Source organism: Tarenaya hassleriana, unplaced genomic scaffold (genome assembly GCF_000463585.1).
Source record: "Tarenaya hassleriana unplaced genomic scaffold, ASM46358v1 Cleome16, whole genome shotgun sequence".
Lineage (NCBI taxonomy): Eukaryota > Viridiplantae > Streptophyta > Magnoliopsida > Brassicales > Cleomaceae > Tarenaya > Tarenaya hassleriana.
In genome coordinates, this window is record NW_010965019.1 from 655,143 (window position 1) to 672,174 (window position 17,032).

The 17,032-nt window shown below is 40.2% G+C and overlaps 6 protein-coding genes across 11 annotated transcripts in view; 2 read left to right on the forward strand and 4 right to left on the reverse strand.

Annotated features, from left to right (window-relative positions):
- Positions 1-134: 134 nt before the first annotated feature.
- Positions 135-2,594, reverse strand: LOC104809293 (metal tolerance protein A2-like). 3 transcript variants are annotated; one of them, XM_010535230.2, is made up of 3 exons: positions 2,497-2,594; positions 2,138-2,265; positions 135-1,494 (listed from the first exon to the last, which is right to left on the reverse strand). In XM_010535230.2, the coding sequence occupies exon 3, from the start codon at positions 1,492-1,494 to the stop codon at positions 235-237; it is 1,260 nt and encodes a 419-aa protein (XP_010533532.1). In that variant the 5' UTR covers positions 2,138-2,265; positions 2,497-2,594; the 3' UTR covers positions 135-234. The 3 variants fall into 3 exon arrangements, with proteins under 3 accessions (XP_010533532.1, XP_010533533.1, XP_010533531.1); XM_010535231.2 differs by lacking the exon at positions 2,138-2,265 and having other exon boundaries at positions 2,497-2,587; XM_010535229.2 differs by lacking the exon at positions 2,497-2,594 and having other exon boundaries at positions 2,138-2,382.
- A 1,664-nt stretch (positions 2,595-4,258) lies between these two features.
- On the forward strand, positions 4,259-5,467 carry LOC104809294. 3 transcript variants are annotated; one of them, XM_010535233.2, is made up of 3 exons: positions 4,259-4,629; positions 4,887-4,955; positions 5,041-5,467. In XM_010535233.2, exons 1-3 carry the CDS (start codon positions 4,315-4,317, stop codon positions 5,077-5,079), a joined length of 423 nt encoding a protein of 140 aa, XP_010533535.1. In that variant the 5' UTR covers positions 4,259-4,314; the 3' UTR covers positions 5,080-5,467. The 3 variants fall into 3 exon arrangements, with proteins under 3 accessions (XP_010533535.1, XP_010533534.1, XP_019057661.1); XM_010535232.2 differs by having other exon boundaries at positions 4,270-4,629; positions 5,048-5,467; XM_019202116.1 differs by lacking the exon at positions 4,887-4,955 and having other exon boundaries at positions 4,284-4,629; positions 5,048-5,467.
- Positions 5,468-6,110: 643 nt separating this feature from the next.
- Positions 6,111-9,751, reverse strand: LOC104809295 (alcohol dehydrogenase-like 4). Of its 2 annotated transcripts, none has more exons than XM_010535235.2 (10): positions 9,589-9,751; positions 9,196-9,332; positions 9,074-9,123; positions 8,662-8,990; positions 7,755-7,837; positions 7,048-7,123; positions 6,907-6,968; positions 6,723-6,818; positions 6,481-6,642; positions 6,111-6,407 (listed from the first exon to the last, which is right to left on the reverse strand). In XM_010535235.2, exons 1-10 carry the CDS (start codon positions 9,668-9,670, stop codon positions 6,297-6,299), a joined length of 1,188 nt encoding a protein of 395 aa, XP_010533537.1. In that variant the 5' UTR covers positions 9,671-9,751; the 3' UTR covers positions 6,111-6,296. The 2 variants fall into 2 exon arrangements, with proteins under 2 accessions (XP_010533537.1, XP_010533536.1); XM_010535234.2 differs by lacking the exon at positions 9,589-9,751 and adding an exon at positions 9,439-9,541.
- Positions 9,752-12,974: 3,223 nt separating this feature from the next.
- On the forward strand, positions 12,975-14,170 carry LOC104809298. Its single transcript, XM_010535237.2, has one exon. It carries the CDS (start codon positions 13,113-13,115, stop codon positions 13,848-13,850), a length of 738 nt encoding a protein of 245 aa, XP_010533539.1. The 5' UTR covers positions 12,975-13,112; the 3' UTR covers positions 13,851-14,170.
- LOC104809297 (protein GPR107) lies at positions 14,112-15,852 on the reverse strand. Its single transcript, XM_010535236.1, has one exon. The coding sequence runs from the start codon at positions 15,663-15,665 to the stop codon at positions 14,355-14,357; it is 1,311 nt and encodes a 436-aa protein (XP_010533538.1). The 5' UTR covers positions 15,666-15,852; the 3' UTR covers positions 14,112-14,354.
- A 403-nt stretch (positions 15,853-16,255) lies between these two features.
- LOC104809299 (endoglucanase 1-like) overlaps positions 16,256-17,032 on the reverse strand; it is a 2,298-nt gene continuing 1,521 nt past the window's right edge. The window contains exon 4 of the mRNA XM_010535239.2: positions 16,256-16,973. Within this exon, the coding sequence (XP_010533541.1) occupies positions 16,356-16,973 (618 nt within the window). The 3' untranslated portion in view covers positions 16,256-16,355. The remainder of the gene's footprint in view (positions 16,974-17,032) is intronic.

Below are 17,032 nucleotides of genomic sequence, written 5' to 3' on the forward strand. Positions count from 1 at the left end.
AGATTTGGCCATTTCATCTTTTCTCTTGTGTATGCGACTGAAAAAAAACATCGGCATTGAGATTATGTTGTCCAAGAGTTGACGTAGAAACCGGAACTATGCTCTTCAAGCGTTGTCCAAAAAGGGAGAGGAAAGACGAGAATCTTAACTGACATTGATTAAAGAAACCGGCAGACAACGTTTATCCCAAGTAAAATAAAACCTTCTCAAGTTACACAGATTCATAAACCAAACTCATTGCCGTTCGATCTGAATTGTCACATGAGTTATGTTGAACTCCCTCTTGATGTAGTCTATAACTTTGTCAAGAACCATATCTGCATCCGCCTCAGGCCTGATCTTAACATGACAAGCCAACAGTACTTTCCCAACAGTGATTGCCCAAATGTGAAGCTCGTGAACTGCCACAACCTCGTTCATCTCGCACAGTCCCTCCTCAAGCCTCGTGGCGTCTATCTCCCTTGGCGTAGACTCCATCAGCACCTCTAGAATGTTCCTCAGCATTCTGATTGTGGTTCCCAACACGATCACTGAGAAAACTAGAGTGCATATCAGATCAATGATCTTCCACTCGGGCTTGTACCATATGATTGCCCCTCCTATCATCACACCAACGCTCTGGATTGAATCTCCAAGCACGTGAAGGTATGCTCCCTGTACATTTATGTTCCGTTGCTTCTCTAGCTTGATCTCATTTCCTTGACAGTTTTCAGCTGCAGGGCCTTTCTCAAGAAGAGATTCAGATAGGCGTAGTTCATCCGTGTTTTGGTGACTGTGATGATCATGCCCATGTGATGAATTACTGTCATGATGATGGTGATGATGTGTTGTTATTGTCAATCCATGGCCATGGCTGTGACTATGGCCATGATCATGACCGTGACCGTGACCATGATCATGACCCAAAAGAAGAGCCATTGCAATGTTTACAAGCAAACCAAAAGCGGAAACAATGAACATGAGAAAGCCCTGAACTTCACCGGTGTCGTTGATAAGCCTAGCGATTGCTTCATAAACTAATATACCTGCAAGAAGCCATATCATCTGGATAGAAACAAGAGCGCCAAGAATCTCGATTCTGAAGAAACCATAAGATTGGCGTGGGTTGGCCTCCCATCCTGAGGCCCAGAGTGAGAAGAGGGATATCGCAAAAGCTGCGACGTCTGACAACAGATGAGCTGCGTCTGTCAGAATCGCAAGACTGTTAGCTTTGATCCCTCCAACGACTTCTACAGTCATGAAAACAGCACAGAGCAAAACAGCCATCAAGAGCTTTCTCATAGAGGCTGCCCGTTCTTTCGCGTCCATAGAACTCGTCTTGGCATCAGAGAACCCACATGGCGCTTCTCCACACGATTTGATTCCCCCAAGGCTCGTCTCACCAGATGATATGTCTCCACAAATCTCAACCATGTGTCCATGTTCATGTTCATGTCCATGTCCCTGGTTATGCCCTCCCATAATGTGTTTATGTTCATGGTTTTCTTCTTTCATCTGAAAAAAAAAACCCAAAAAGAAAATATCTGAAAGTATCCTTGCAGATTCAAGCACATTGACGACCGACCATTGTAGATCAGATTGTGAAACATTATATTAAAGTCTAACACTGTCATTCGTAAGTCTAGCACTTGCTTCACAAAAGTAAGATCCCAGCAAGAACTAAGAAGCCAAATCATCTGAATCAAAACATGATATCTAAGAACAGAACTGGAATTGCAGGTAGAGAATGAGATTAATCTCTATTATCAAACATCCGTTAGAGCTTCTATATGCAATGCTTAAAACAACAGGCAGCGCAAAATCATCTAATCTGTCCAGGGACATAATGGGGAAATAATACCTAAATCACACTATGATATGTTGGAAATAAAGACAATAAATTAAAATCTAAAGCAGGAGCCGTTTAGACGACCCTGAGCATAAGCACGAACACCGCAATGGAAAATACAGCGACACAGAGACTGAGAGAGACACGAAATCACGAGAAGTATGGAGCTTTGTCGCCGTCAGACAGTGTACGATCATGGGTCGACGAGCCAACAAGGGGGGGGGGGGAAGCGAAACGTCAATGCGACGTCTTCACGAGATGAAGCAGAAAAACGAAGATCAATCCAAAGGAGGAGGAAAAAGGAGATACCTTCGACACCCAGTGAAGAAGAGAGGAGAAATTCGAAGGTTGGCCGCAATGGGTTTGGGCGGATCTCCCTGCAACTCTTTTTTTTTTTTGGGAACTCTTTCTGTCTTAAAACAGATTTCTGCCACGCTCTTATGGAAAAACAAAAAGAGGAATATGCTCGGTGAGGATATTGAGATGAATCCCGTGATAGATTTCAATCTGCTATAATATAGGAAATATATAATATAGGAGTAATATCCGAGCCTGTTATAGGAACACAAATCGTAAAATTCCTAAAAAAGTAAAGAATTTCCAATTTAAAGAAAAGTAAAATCTCAAGTGACCAGGAAAAAACCAGCAAAATAGAAAATAATACGTACCTCTGAGTATATTTTATAATTTTCAATGGCATACCAACTACTTTTAGATGGCTTTTTTATTAATCTCGAGAGGGTTTTGATATGGAGGCGTGTTACAAAAGCAAAAAAGAAAAAAAAAAACACAAAGGAATATATATATTTATGATGCGATTTGGATGGATTTTACATTTGGGACCTCGACAATGATTGTGTTAGGTGCAGTGGGCAGTCAAATCATACACTAATCTTTCGTTTTTTTCTGGGTCGTCCACTCAGCGATTACAGATTCACAATACCCACACTTATTCTGTGAGCATATTTCTAAACTATAGAGTTTCTTTCTTTCAGCACTGCTTTTTTTTTAAGGAATTAGAGATCCATTCTTCTAGCTATCTGCCCAGAAAAGGGGGACTCTCACTTTGGACGGCTTGGCCGAGGGGAGAATTTGGTATCCATGCATCTTCTTTATTGGTATTGAAGGTTAAATGAATTTCCACATAACCTCTATATATATATATATATATTGATTGGGGGCAAGGGAGAAGGCAAAGTCATATGCTTTTTGTCGCTTGTTGGTGGCTCTATCTTGGAAAGAACAAAGAGACTTTTGTTTGGTCCTCATTCCTTTTTTTTATTATGCTTTAAATATCTCTCAGCGAGGTTAAAAGATGAGATGTGTGTCTCTATAGATAGTGTTGACTGTTGAGTTGAGTTTGTGGGGCGGATTACACCAATGATCCCACTTTACAAACACGTGCATTGAGAATGAACTCAAGAGTGATGCTTATCTCTTCCGACAGTGGCATACGGACACTCGGTTCCATGATTGTATCCCGAAGCTGTCTTCATCGTCTACCACTCACGCGACGCTTTGAAAATGAACTGTGTAGATTATTAACACGTGTCGTATGTTGGGTTTTCCAGTTCTAATCAAATACGGAAGGAAAACAGAACCACAAGAAACCTGTCGTCACATCACTACCAACGCTAGCATAGATGTATTGCTTTTGGGTAGGGCTGGTGATGGGCTTTTTATAATATCTAACCCAATTACAAATTGGCCATACCTCTTTCTATTGGATCATCGTGGGCCCAGCAGCCTGATGATGGCCTCACCAATGGTATGCTTTCGTGTTATACCAAATGATGTGGAAATAAAAATGAATGCAACCTCCTATTTGTCTGTGTTTTATATATATATACAGTAGTGTATATTTTCCGAATGAGCATCTAGGCTCATTTGTGATTATAATTTATGAATGAGGAATCGTTGCCACCGAATATTCCTCAATCATGTTTGCTTGATTTCTATAAACAAAAAGGCAATTAAACAATTAATTCAGATGAATCACAACGCCCCGACATCCAAAGCCTACGTGTTGACGCGTCAGTCTCATATTCCACGTGGCGTCATTCGATTGGATTAACTGTGTCTCGAGCATACGTGTCTCGGACCCCAAACCTTCCGTTAATTGCTGGTAAATACGTGATTTCTCCGTCTCGACAAACGCAGTTTTAAAAAGCATCTCATTCGCGAACACTTTTTTTTATAGCAAATCTGATACGTGATGGTAAAAAAAACCGAAAAATAAAAATAAAAAACCCCATGTTTTTTTTTAATAAATCATAGTTTAATCAAGCATCAGATTGCCAATTACAAGATCTAGAAGATAATACATACGCCGAAATGAACGGTCAAAATTAGCCTTTGAGGAATATAATTTCGACAAACCTTGACGCTCCAAAAAAACCATCAACTTGGGATATTTATCATATTTTTTATAAGAAAATACAATTTTTTTTTATGTCACATAAAAAAACTAATTTCTGCCGAAATCAATGGTCGTTAGGCTAACATTTTTAATGGTTTTTGTTTGCAAGTATAAAAAAGAGGTGTTTATGCAGCTGCTCGTCCACGCACGTAGAGAGAGAGGGAGGGAGGACGAGTGGTGGTCGAGATCCGGCGTCGATTCGTCGGGTTTCGTCCATTTGCCCATCGGAAATTCTCCGGTCTCAGTAGCCGTCACCGTCACCGTCACGAAGCAGTCGGAGAAGATGAAGGGTTCGGGCGGTGTTGTCGCCTCTGTAATCGCCTTGTCCACCGTTGCTGTTTCTTCTTCCTCGGCTCCTCCTCCTTCTCCTAATTCCCCCAAGGTTTTTCCTTTTTCTCTTTGTCAGATTTATGGGTTTTGTTTCCAGATCTGTGTTTTTGTTTCCCTTCATCAAGTTTATATTTTTTTTTGGCTTTGCCCAGTGTTAGGCATTTATCAATTTCATTCGTTTACGGGTTTTTAGTGTTGCATCGAATCGTTATTCAGTCAATCCCCGAGATGAATCGGATATTAAAGGAAATGCCTTTTCAATGACATCGTGTTTTAGATTCGATTATTGTCGTTTTTCTGGTGAACCAGATTTCCTTGCCATGGTGTGTTGTGTGGTCGAGGAGTGTATACAGTTCTTTCAATGCTCTTGGGCTTTGTGTAAGTTTGATACTGGGGGTTTGAACTGTTGAATCTTGTTCCATATGATATCGTGTTCTAAGAAATGTTTTGGGGATTGAATAAGGAAACAGGAATCGGAGAGGGGGAAGCTTCTGGCAAATGATTCGCAGCATACGGAGAAATTTGAGCCGAGGTTTGATGGGTTGAGGTTCATTGAGACTCTGATCACAGCCCACAGATAATCCCTTCTTTTATGTTTGACATTGGAAGCATCTGAATCTGTCTTATACGATTGATGTCTAACCCCAGTTTGTCAGTATCACCGCTGGTGCAAATGCTTTAAACTAATGTAGAAGCGTGAGTTGTGTCACGGGAATATTTCAGTACACATGTCCTGTTTTTGTTTTATTAAAGTTTACTGTATCTGTATGTTAGACGTTAACAGGGTGTGTTGTTCTTTTCTTTTGCTGTCGAGGCATTGTTTAGTCGGTCGATGGTACCATTTCTATGCAGGCAAGATATATGGAAATGGGCCTCCTTTTGTCGGCACACTATTGATTTCGCCATGTGGCAATTGCATCCTCGGTCGTGTGTTGCGTACCACACACCATATACACATCCCTACGAAGCCCCATTGTGGGTTCGAACTGTGGTTGCTCACCCAAACCACCTTGCCACCACGGTTGGGCCCACTGTTACCATTTTGTATTTGTCGTGAGGCTGTGCTGCTTTTGTTGATTTCATGCCCGCTGCTGAAAACGAGACGTTCAATGTCTTCCCAAAGTGCAACGCCTGCAGACACCTTTTATTTCTTCCATAGACATGTGCGGCAGCACACAGTGTGACACAGCTACACGACCAGAGTGTAAGAAAGCATCCGTATTTGTTCCAGACAGCCACTTGTATCACTGATCAAATCAGTTCTTCGCTCGTGTCTCCATCACCGTAGACTAACTCCGACTCGTGACAATTGTCTCTTCTTGGTGTATCAACCCAATCAGCGGATAACTTCGCTGTAGATCTAGGATGGATATAGTCGGACCGAAGATACGAGAAACCATCCTGGTTATCAAAATTCCGCGGTAGATTTTTTTTTTTTGGTTTAACTAAATTTCCGATGTGCGTCGATTTATTTTATGAACAACAACTTACCCAAAAATCCCAGAGGCATTGACGTCCAGCTCATCCCAAAAATCAAATCAAAATTACTCTCCTTTTTTAAAAAGTTTTATAACTTCAATTTTTGAAAACCCAGTAATCTTAACTTACAAGTAGTTCTAATTAGAAATCTTGCGTTCGAATAAAAACAAAAGGCAGATGAGATGATTACATAACATTGGCGAAGATGCAAATTTACGAAAGCTGAAGCACTAACGGCGATTAGAGATGCAGAAGGCATCGCAGAGTCTTGCCTTGGTCGAGCATTTGAAACGCTTTGTTAATCTCTTCAAATGGAAGCTGGTGCGATATGAACATGTCCAAATTTACAACCTGCCATCCATAAAATAGGTTTAAGTAGTATACGTCGGTAGATTTTCAAGAGCGAGGAAAGAGGCATACTAACCCCATTCATGCAGTCTGTAATGAATGCAGGCAATTGGGTTTTCCCTTTGAACCCACCGAAGACAGAAGCTGTGATGGATCGCCCTTCGAACAGCTCCATGGGATGAAGTGGAAGCAGGTTTGGGCTTGTATGAACTCCCAGCAGCACTGTCAGCCCTAATCCCTGTTCGCTCATTATTCATACCATTAATTAATTTCTTTTTCCATTTATTACATATAATGAAAGGTTGAAACTACACTTACAGCACGTGTAGAGAGAAAAGCCTCGCGAAGGGCCTCACCGCTGCCAGCGCACTCAAAGCTGTAGTCCACACCTCCCTCCGTAATCTCCCTCACCCTCTGCGGGCGTACGTACGTACGTATCACAAGTTTCTTTCTTCTTTCCAACCCTAGGAAAGGGGACTCCTGCACTAAATATAAAAATTACCTGGTGGGCAGGCCTGCCCTCGTCCTTTGGATTGATGAATTCTGTGATCCCTGCCTCTTTGCCTGTAACACACAAGCATATGATAAGCTTCATTTCTCTTTCAAGTCTCCCGCTAATTTCGGAAGAAATATCGATCCCCACCCATTTTGAACTTTTCGGGGTTGATATCAATCCCTATGATCTTGGATGCTCCTCTTGCTCTCGCACCTTCAGCTACCTGTCTCGTTTATGGCAAATATAACATGGAATAGTTTATATTAGGGGTGGACAGGTAACCACAATTTTTAGGGTATCCGAACCCAAATCCGAACCCGAAAAATAACACATTTTAAAATTTGAACTCGAATCCGAATTTTCGGGTATCCAAAATATATTAGATAATTTTCGGATACCCGCAGATACACGAATCCAAAAATTTTTAATTATTTTTTTTAAAAAAATTTATAAATTTATAGATTTTATACAAATAATTCATAAAATTAATAAAAATAATTAAAAATATTTATATTTAAAATGATTAGATAATAAAATAATAGTTTATATATATATATATAAATATAAAATTCAAGATAATTGATAGATATTTTTATTAATTTTAAAATTTTAAATAAATCATATTTATTTTTTATTATTCGGATACCCGCGGATAATTATCCGATCCAAAAGTGTAAATCCGAATCCGAAACCGAATTTCGGATTTTAGATATTTTAAAACCTGATCTCTATCTCAAAGTATAACGGGTACCCGATTTTCGAATATCTGATCTTCGGGTCGGGACGGATACCCGATTTCCGGATAATTTTGGCCACCCCTTAGTTTATATAGTAAAACCATGGGAAAAACTTACGGCGAGTCCAACAGCGCCCAATCCAAACACAGCCACGGTAGATCCATGTTGTACATCAGCCACATTCCACGCAGCACCCACTCCTTCATAATACCCACAGATTATTTGCCATATAATCTTACGTATATACGCAACAACAAAAAAAAGGGAAAATGACATTTTCCTACACGAATTTATCAAAATGTGACATTTTCCTACACGGATTTTTAATTTGACAAATGTCTACACCCAATTAACAAATTTTCCAAATACCTACACGAATTATCCAATTTTAGTGCAATTAACTACACAATCCAAAATTATCAATTAATTGCTGACGTGACATGCCACGTGGCGGCTCACATGGCATGCCACGTGGGATTTTGGCCATGTCAGCGCGAATTAAAAAAATAAAAATAAAAAATAAAAATATATTTGTATGTATGCATATATATATATTTTTTAATTTTATAAAAAAATTAAATTTATATACATACAAATATATAAATATATATCTGTATATTCATATATATATATATATATATACAAATACAAATATAAACATATATATATATACAAATATATATACATATACATATACATACATACAAATATATTTACATATGTGTATGTGTGTATATAAAAATTTTTATTTTTATTTTTTTTAATTCGCGCTGACATGACAAAAAAAATCTCACCTGGCATGCCACGTGAGCCGCCACGTGGCATGCCACGTCAGCAATTAATTGATAATTTCAGATTGTGTAGTTAATTGCACTAAAATTGGATAATTCGTGTAGGTATTTGGGAAATTTGTTAATTGAGTGTAGACATTTGTCAAATTAAAAATTCGTGTAAAAAAATGTCACATTTTGATAAATTCGTGTAGGAAAATGTCATTTTCCCCAAAAAAAACAATTTCAATTACCGGTGGAGACACCGCAGCTCAGGAGGCTCATCTTTTCAAGAGGGAGGAAAGGATCAAGCTTAACCAGACAGGCCGAATCTATGACAGTGTACTCAGAAAAGGTTGAAGTGTTCAGAAAATGGTAAATAGGTTTGTGGTCTTTGGTGGAGAATCTTGTGTTCCCGTCACTTGCCATGACTTTCTTCATTGGATTCACTTGAAATCTGTCACAGAGATTAGCTTTGCCTCGTTTGCAGATTCTGCATTCACCGCACTCTCCGTTGAATATCGGGATGACGTGGTCTCCGGCCTTCATGTCCCCTACACCTTCCCCTACACTCTCCACTACCCTACAACATACATACACACATACATCTCTCGGTGTCATTAATGAAGGGGCAAAGAATTAACCAAAGCATTCAATTGTTTTTACCCTGCTGCTTCATGGCCAAGAATGCGAGGGTATGCTTGCTGGGCCTCGTTCTGCCAAACAAGAAAACATAGTGAGACAGAGATTTTCTAGGGCATATATCTAACGGTAAAATGGACGTGTACCTCTCCTTTCCATGCACTTAGATCGGTGTGGCAGATTGAAGTGAAGAGGATTCTAACCCTAACCTCCAGTGCCTTGGGAGGATCCACCTGAACTTGTTGTATGACAAGAGGTTCTTCCGGACCCCATGCCACAGCAGCTGCAAGCAACCACACGGAAACGACTCTAGTAAACATCCAAAAGTTGTGGACTTTTGAGGCATAATGAAGGAAGAGCACACGAAACAAGGGAATATCCTTGGATACAAGGGAGATCTTTAGTTCTTGTTTCCCATGGAAAAAGGGTCGTCAAAGAGTTAAAATGCGAGAGATGGCGAAATTGATCAGACCACATATAAGTATAAAAAGAAAACTCAGATAGAGGAAATAGGAGATCTAACAGATGGAGATTACAACCTCTGCAGATTATAACTTTGCCAAGAGTGTCACCAGCAGCAGAAGCAGCTGAAAGCTCCTCTTTTGACAAACCCCCATTCATCGGCTTCTCTATCTAACCCACAGACTTCTATTTCGTAATCTCGAGAAAGATGTGACATCCGCTTGGGTATCCGTTCATATATACACACATGGATACAAATATCAAAGTCCAAGCGTACGCATGCATGGGGGGCCATTACCTATTTATTTCTCAAAGACTTTCCGTCTCTACGGAAGATATTTGCATTCATCGACTTTTCGTTGCAGCTGAATTTTCTTTTCATATTCCGAGATTTTTCTGACCCCTTGAAAATGTGTCACCCATTCCGATAAGTAAATTTCTTATCTCAAATCCACCGCTCTCCGGAAATATTGTGTGTGTGTGTGTGTGTTGATAAACAGTTTTCACAATCCAGAATTATTTACACGAAAGAACCTGCCGAAGCATGAATGAAACGAACGAAGGCCCATCGCATTAACTGAGTATGCATGCCCCTTTGGGTGCGACATGACGTCTACCCCCGACCCAGTCCACGTCGCGGTGCACATCGTATTAAATGCCCCCAATCACAATATTTAATTCGGGAACTCATCTTATTTCTAGGGTCGGATGTGTACCTCTATTTGAAACGGATTTTTTTCCCTTGTATTGCTTTGAATATCGATTAAATCAACCACCGCGCCTAGATAATGAATGCCCCTAATTAACATTTAATCTTTTTTGGTAAAGATTAACATTTAATGTTGATATATACATAACTATACATGTACATAGAACTTACTTGGATGAATAATGGTTGTTCCGTCAAATAAATATATGGAGATGGCCTTCACGAGTTTGTCGGGACAATTAACGTGGATATAGTGTTAGTAGGGCCTACATCTTTCATAATATCTCAAAAAAAGGTCATTTAATGGCCACTTGCTTATCGAAATCGTAAGCGGAAACTAACTCTGAATATGGACAGCGGCGGTCGTAAATGATTCCAAACAAGAGAAGAGTCAACATTGACTCGGTATCCGCTTTGACCATTTTTTTTCCATGACACATGGAACTCTCCAGATGACTCGGAAGGTTCCTCACACAAAATCGGTGGAATTTGTTTATGTTTTTCTCCCTAATTTCTCTTAATTGCTTCGGATTTTCATATCAAATTTTGTAGCAAAATTTTTTAACTTTTTTTTGAAACAGTTGTGAATATTCGGCATTGAACATAAGGAATTGATACAAATAGAAATAAAGCAGCGCGCAGATGCTGAGGGTGAGGACTCAAACTAGCTTCGATGAAAATAGTTTAAGCATTCAAATTGGAGACGTTTAATTGCATGCATCTCTCGCTTGTGCCCTTCAAACGTCTCGCTCTCCAGAGTTCTGATGTGTGTATATATATATATGCACTTGGTTCGTGCAATAAGCCATCACTCTTCATCGGCTTTTTTAGATGTGAAAAGACATGGTGGAATGGCATTTGCCCTTCTTCATGAACCAAGAAAGAAGACAACTTCCGAAGAAGAATTCTCAGACAATTCAACTTTGAGATTCAGAGATCTTCATTAGTTCAGTGTGTTACTTGTGTCTCACGTCGTTCATGAGTTAAGCAATGCAGGTCAGCTTAATTCAATGACAATGACAAGTACGCCTTCTGTTAAATATTGGCAGAAAAATGTAAAAAAATATGATTATAACTATAAAATCAATTAGTAATTGTAAGTCAGAATAAAATATGAGAGAATTGCATGGTGATGCTTTCGGCAGAGATAGGGACATTTTTTTTCACCATAAACCCCTTTTAGAAGTGTGGTTACTTTGAATTTTGGATAAGTTAATCAAATTAAGCAACTGTGAAATTTGGTGTGAATCTGCACACGGTCAAGCAAAATCAAAATGATTAACCATGACTATATCGACATTTAAAAAAAACAGGGATTGAGTAAATCTATGATATTAGTCTTATACATATAGACGGTGTTAAATTGGGGGGACAATATATTGGATACAATGATTAATATATTGTCACAAAACCCACCATGAGATGGTCTAGTGGTTGAGTTGAGGTGGTTAACACTTCAAGGTCAAGTGTTCGATCTTTAGTAGCGAAGAGGGAGAATTTCTGGACTAATTTAGCCCATATACAAAGACTATTCACGGACAAAAAATATATCTATACAACGCATCCGAAAGATAGTAGTTAGGACTCCTCCCTTATTAAAAAAAAAATATACTGTCACAACGAAACTGTTGTTTATTATTATGAATAAAGAGAAAGTGCAAAAAGCCTTAAAAGGAGTGAGTGGCACTTGATGGTAGTCTTTGCCTTGTTGACTGAGAGTTTGACCCTTTTTTCTTTATTAGTTTAGGATCCTTCGAGATAAGTAAAGCAACAATGCGTGGACCCTTCATTACACTTTCCTTTTATTTCATTTTTTTATTCACATTTTTTTTTGGCGTTTTAGTAAAATATTGGACTACCAACAAGAACACAAAGCCACTCACTCGTCTTCCTTTCTCTTTTTCTCCCACTTTTCCTTAAAAAACAAAAAAAAAGAAACATGTTAGTGCAATTATTTGCACGAATTGTTTTAGTTGTTAACTGGATAATATGGTTTCAACAATTTTGAAAGATTTCAGAAGAAAAATCCGGAGAGATAGAATTCGAAAAAATCTGAGATACGTTTGTAGAGTTTCAGATAGAGACAAAGACTTGAAGAGATAAAATCAAATACTTGAAAAGATAAAGATAGAAATGAGATCTTAAAGATAGAGACAAAATCAGAGAAAATCAAGGGCAAAATTATCAGATCAATTCGTGAAAATCTAAGGCGAACAAGATGAACCTATATAAAGAGAAACAAGTGCAAAGCTCTAAAGAGAATAAGAGTATATTTATACTAAAAGAGAGTTTTTCTGTGGGTTAGTGATTACTCATTGTAGATTAAGTGTGAGTTTAAAGAGTAAACCGATTGGACAAATCTTTTTTTCTCAGATGAATGTTTTATGTTGTGGAGTTTTTTATCAGTAGAATTCATCATGAGAGAGGAAGAAAATCAAAGAGAATTTTGTCTGTGTATCGAATGTAATTCTAACAATACATGAGTTGTTAACTGTTTTTCTTAAATGAATAGAATTGGTTAATTTTACATTTACTCGAAGTCCAAACTTTTTCTAAACCAACCATTAATTGGTAGTTTATAAATTGATTGTCGACGGGTGCCAAGAAAGATACAATAGACACACCCGCAAAGAATCTAGTTAAAGTAGGTATTCTTAGTAACCAAAGTACTCGAAGAGAGATTTAAAAAAAAAAAAACTGAAAGTGATTTGCTTATTCATCAGCAAAATGCAAAGGAATGCGCAATATAAATATAAATAACAAAAAAAAAAAAACGATCGGCGAAAGATTCCCCATCTTTTTTTTTTTGGTAAGGAAGATTCCCCATCTTTCGTTTCATGCGCGCGGCTTTTGAGCCTATGTATATGTGTGTGTACTTTCAACGTATTATATATGCATGTGCAAGAAACATATTGCCTACCAGTTATAAAAACAGAGAGAGACCATATGGGAAATTGCTTGTTCGGAGGGTTAGGCGACGAAGGAGAGGTGATTAAAATAATAAAATCCGACGGTGGAGTTCTCGAGTTCTGCGTTCCCGTCACCGCCGGCAACATCACCGACGAGTTCCCCGGCCACTCCATTTTCCCTGCCAATAATGAGCATATTCTCTATCAACCCTTTTCTCACGACCATAACCTCGTCCCTGGTCAGTCCTACTATCTCTTGCCAGCAGCTGATGATCATTCGGACAAGATGACTGTCGGGGGGAGCAGCCACGTCAGATCCAACAGCGAGACCTTGCCGGCGATTACTCCCTACAGAATGTCATTGGACTATAATAACAAGAACCAGAGGGCGTTGAAGAGATGTTACACGGAAGTGTTGTCAAGGAACTATTACAGAGCCCAAAAGCAGAGGAAGTGGAGTGGGAGAAGTGGAGTGTGGAAAGTGAAGCTGGCCATCAGCCCACAGCAGCTTTTGAACATTCTCTCTCACGACGGGACAACTCTTGACCTCATGGAGAGCATCAGAGCCGTTGCGAACTGCGGAAACGCAGCCCCTTCGTCCTCTTCCTGCTCGTCTTCTTCTGTGGCCTTCTCCGATCAGTGGAGTCTATCCAGCAGCAGAAATGCTTCCTCTAAGAATGATTTTGATCCCAAGACACTTCATGATGAGGACAAATATTAGTCGGTACGGTTCCTTTTATTCACATCAGCCATATGCTGTCCTTTTTAAAAGCTGTATAATCATAGGGCGCATCAACTCCATATCTCTAACATAATATATCGTGTTTTGCTCGTTCAAGCCCAAATAAGAGGGCTCTTGTTTCCCAAGCAAGAGTAGTGGGTCCTTAATATCTTGTTCCAGCGCGCGGGAGAAAAAGGCACAACAAAAATCAACCACTAGAAATTCTCTAATCATAATAGCAATGCGTTGTGCTTCCACCAATTATCAAACGTAAGGCAAGGCTTGAGTATACTAAAACGTTATGCGCAACCAGCAGTAATACACATTCTATCCAATACAAAGGAGTCCATATAAGTATCATAAGAAATCAAAACCAAAACAGTCTCTGCATTTTGTGAATGATGATACGACTTGATTTGATCACCCGGCCAGCTTCAATCTCAATCTCAATCTTGTTCAAGAAAGTTTGTATCTTCACCAGTCCCAGAGATTCCAGCCATTGACTTACAATTCAAATTCGTCTTCGAGCTTCAGGGCCTCTGCTGCAGCCTCTTCCTCCTCGTCATCAACCACAAAGTAAGGGTTGTGCACCTCTGGCCTGAACTTGTAGCCCGTAAAGATGTAGAACGCAAGTGTGGCCACCTCTCCGGCAACCACACTGGTCCAGAGGTACTTGTAAGAGGTAATGGTCTCCAAGGCATAGACAACGACACGGGTGAAGTAGATATAGCAGATAACGACAATGTAGTATTGCCTAAACAAAGTCAACTTCATCAAGTTAACAGCAGCCTTCCCGTCAGTCTTGGCCGCCTCCCGCAAGTTTTTGATCGACCAAACAATCGGAAACAGAACAGCACAGCAGCAAATGACATCAACAAGCAAAAAGATCTGTTTCCATGTGATCCAGTCATGGCCATACGGCCCGGTCTCATCGATAACCACCTGGGCAATGTTAGCCACGACCTGGAGGGGAATAACAATCATCAAGACCTTCTTTTCCTTGTCCTGCAAGTATGGCTTCAAGAAGGACCATCCCGTCCCGATCAAGACGATCAGAGTGAACAGAGTGATTCCCTTTAAGAAACTGAATATGTAGAACAACACATCCCAACCGTGAGCACTTCCAGTTCTCTTGACGTAGGATTTATCCTCAGCCTCACACAACAGGTTCAAAGCTTTCAAAACCACAACGCCCAACATGAAGAAATGGATGGCGAAGACGGTGAGGCGTTTCCTATACAGGACGTAGATCCAAGTTCCCGCGAGAAAGAAGTATACCAGAAAGAAGAAGAAATAGACCTTGGGAAGGCCGGTTTTTCCGGCGGAGAGGTAATCCCGGCGGCCGCTCTTTTTTTCGAGGTTGTACATGGCGGATCTGACATCCATGCTGACTTTGACCTGCTGCAGGCAGTTAGCGAAGACCAAAGAGTACTGATCGGCGTCGTTCTCGGTGAACACGGTGTCGAAGCTGCTCTTGTCGCCTTTGAGATTGTTGAAGGTGAAGACATGCTTCACCAGATCCGACTTGAGAGCGCATGTCACCTCCCTTTCCTCCAGCTGCTGAATCACGTGAAACCAAGCGTCCCTTGTGCAGAGGAAGAATCCGACCTTTGACAGATCCAGATCAGGGTTATCAGTCGAGAGCGAGATCTTCGAGACGTTGAGCTCGAGTCGACCCATGTGAGTGAACCCGAATTCGTCCAATGGGATGATTGGTCGATCATCGGATCGGATCTCCGTTGACCGGATCTCGGCGAAGGCTCCAGAAATCGAAAGAAACAAGAAGAGAGCTAAGTAGAGAGGAGGCAGATCCATGGAGGATTTCGCTAGGGTTTGATTCCCAAAGAGGAATTTCAGATCCAAGAACGATTGGACTCCTTCTGGTTTGGATCGTGAAATTACAGAAATTGAACCAGAATGGATCTCTTGGCCCAAGCAGCCAACTTTGTCTCTTCGTCTGGAGCGAAAATGGTTGAAAATTAACAAATTTTCAAGAGAAGAGTCGAGGCGAAGGAAGAAGACTGATTCCAACGCTTTGCGAAATGACGAAACTGGCCTCGAGACTTTTCTAAAATACGAAAGGACAATAGCGATGTTGTCGGGACATCAGCGTGGGCCAAAAGGTAATTTTACAACATTGAAGAAGAAAATTGGAGTGAAAACCCATGGCTTGGAAGCTAAGCAAATGCATTTGATTTTTTCTTTGGGATACTTCAGAAGTCGCAAAACTTTACAAGTACGTTATAGTTTTGATAAAGAGCTTCTATCCTTTTGGAACAATTTACAAAAGCAGCCGACGACCTAACAAAGTTTACGTAGGTGTTCATACCAAAAAAAAAAAAGTTTACGTAGGTGATGTGAATTGATACATCTATATATATATATATATATTATATATGTAATAATTAATATATCATCTATGATTATCTTGATTCATGGAAATATGTAAATTACAGAGTAGAGTACGAAGAATGGTTGGTTTCAGCACATAAAGATTCAGAAGCTTTAAGGTAAGTTGATTACATCAGAAAGATTGTTGTGGGAGAAGAAAGCGAGAACGCCGACAAAAGGAGCGTTGATGTAAGTGGCGGGTTCAGATTGCTGATAATTGCTGCGATCGTCGTTGAACCTGTCACTGTTGTCAGGACCTCCAACAATGGCGCCGACGAGGAGGTTAGGGTTAGGGGAGTTGGAGTACAGGTACTGAAACCCGGAGTTGCAGTCGATGGGAAGAGGGTGGGAATGAATGGAGGGGACAGAAGATGCTCGATGATGCAGATGCTGCGGATATCGGTCGCCGAATCCAACCATGTAAGACATTTTCATGGGATTACGGCCTAGAATGTAGTCAACTTGCTTCCTGGCCTGAGCTACGATCTGGGACGCTGTGACAGTGGAAGTGCCGCAAGTGATGGATCTGTCGCCGAGGTACTTGGCGTACGCGAGGAGGAGGAAAGTGGAGGACGTGACGTATTGGAGGTTGCTTTCTCCTGCTTTGTAGAGAAGACCGCCCGGTGTGTATTGGTTCTGGAAGCTAGAACTTCCAGGGATGAAGGAACATATGTAGTTGTCCGCATGCGCTTTGTACAGTTGAAACTCTGCTGTGTTTGTCTCTAAGACGTCCTGCAACAATCCAATCCAATCCAGATTGTTGTTGTAGAAGAAGAAGAAGAAGAGAAAGA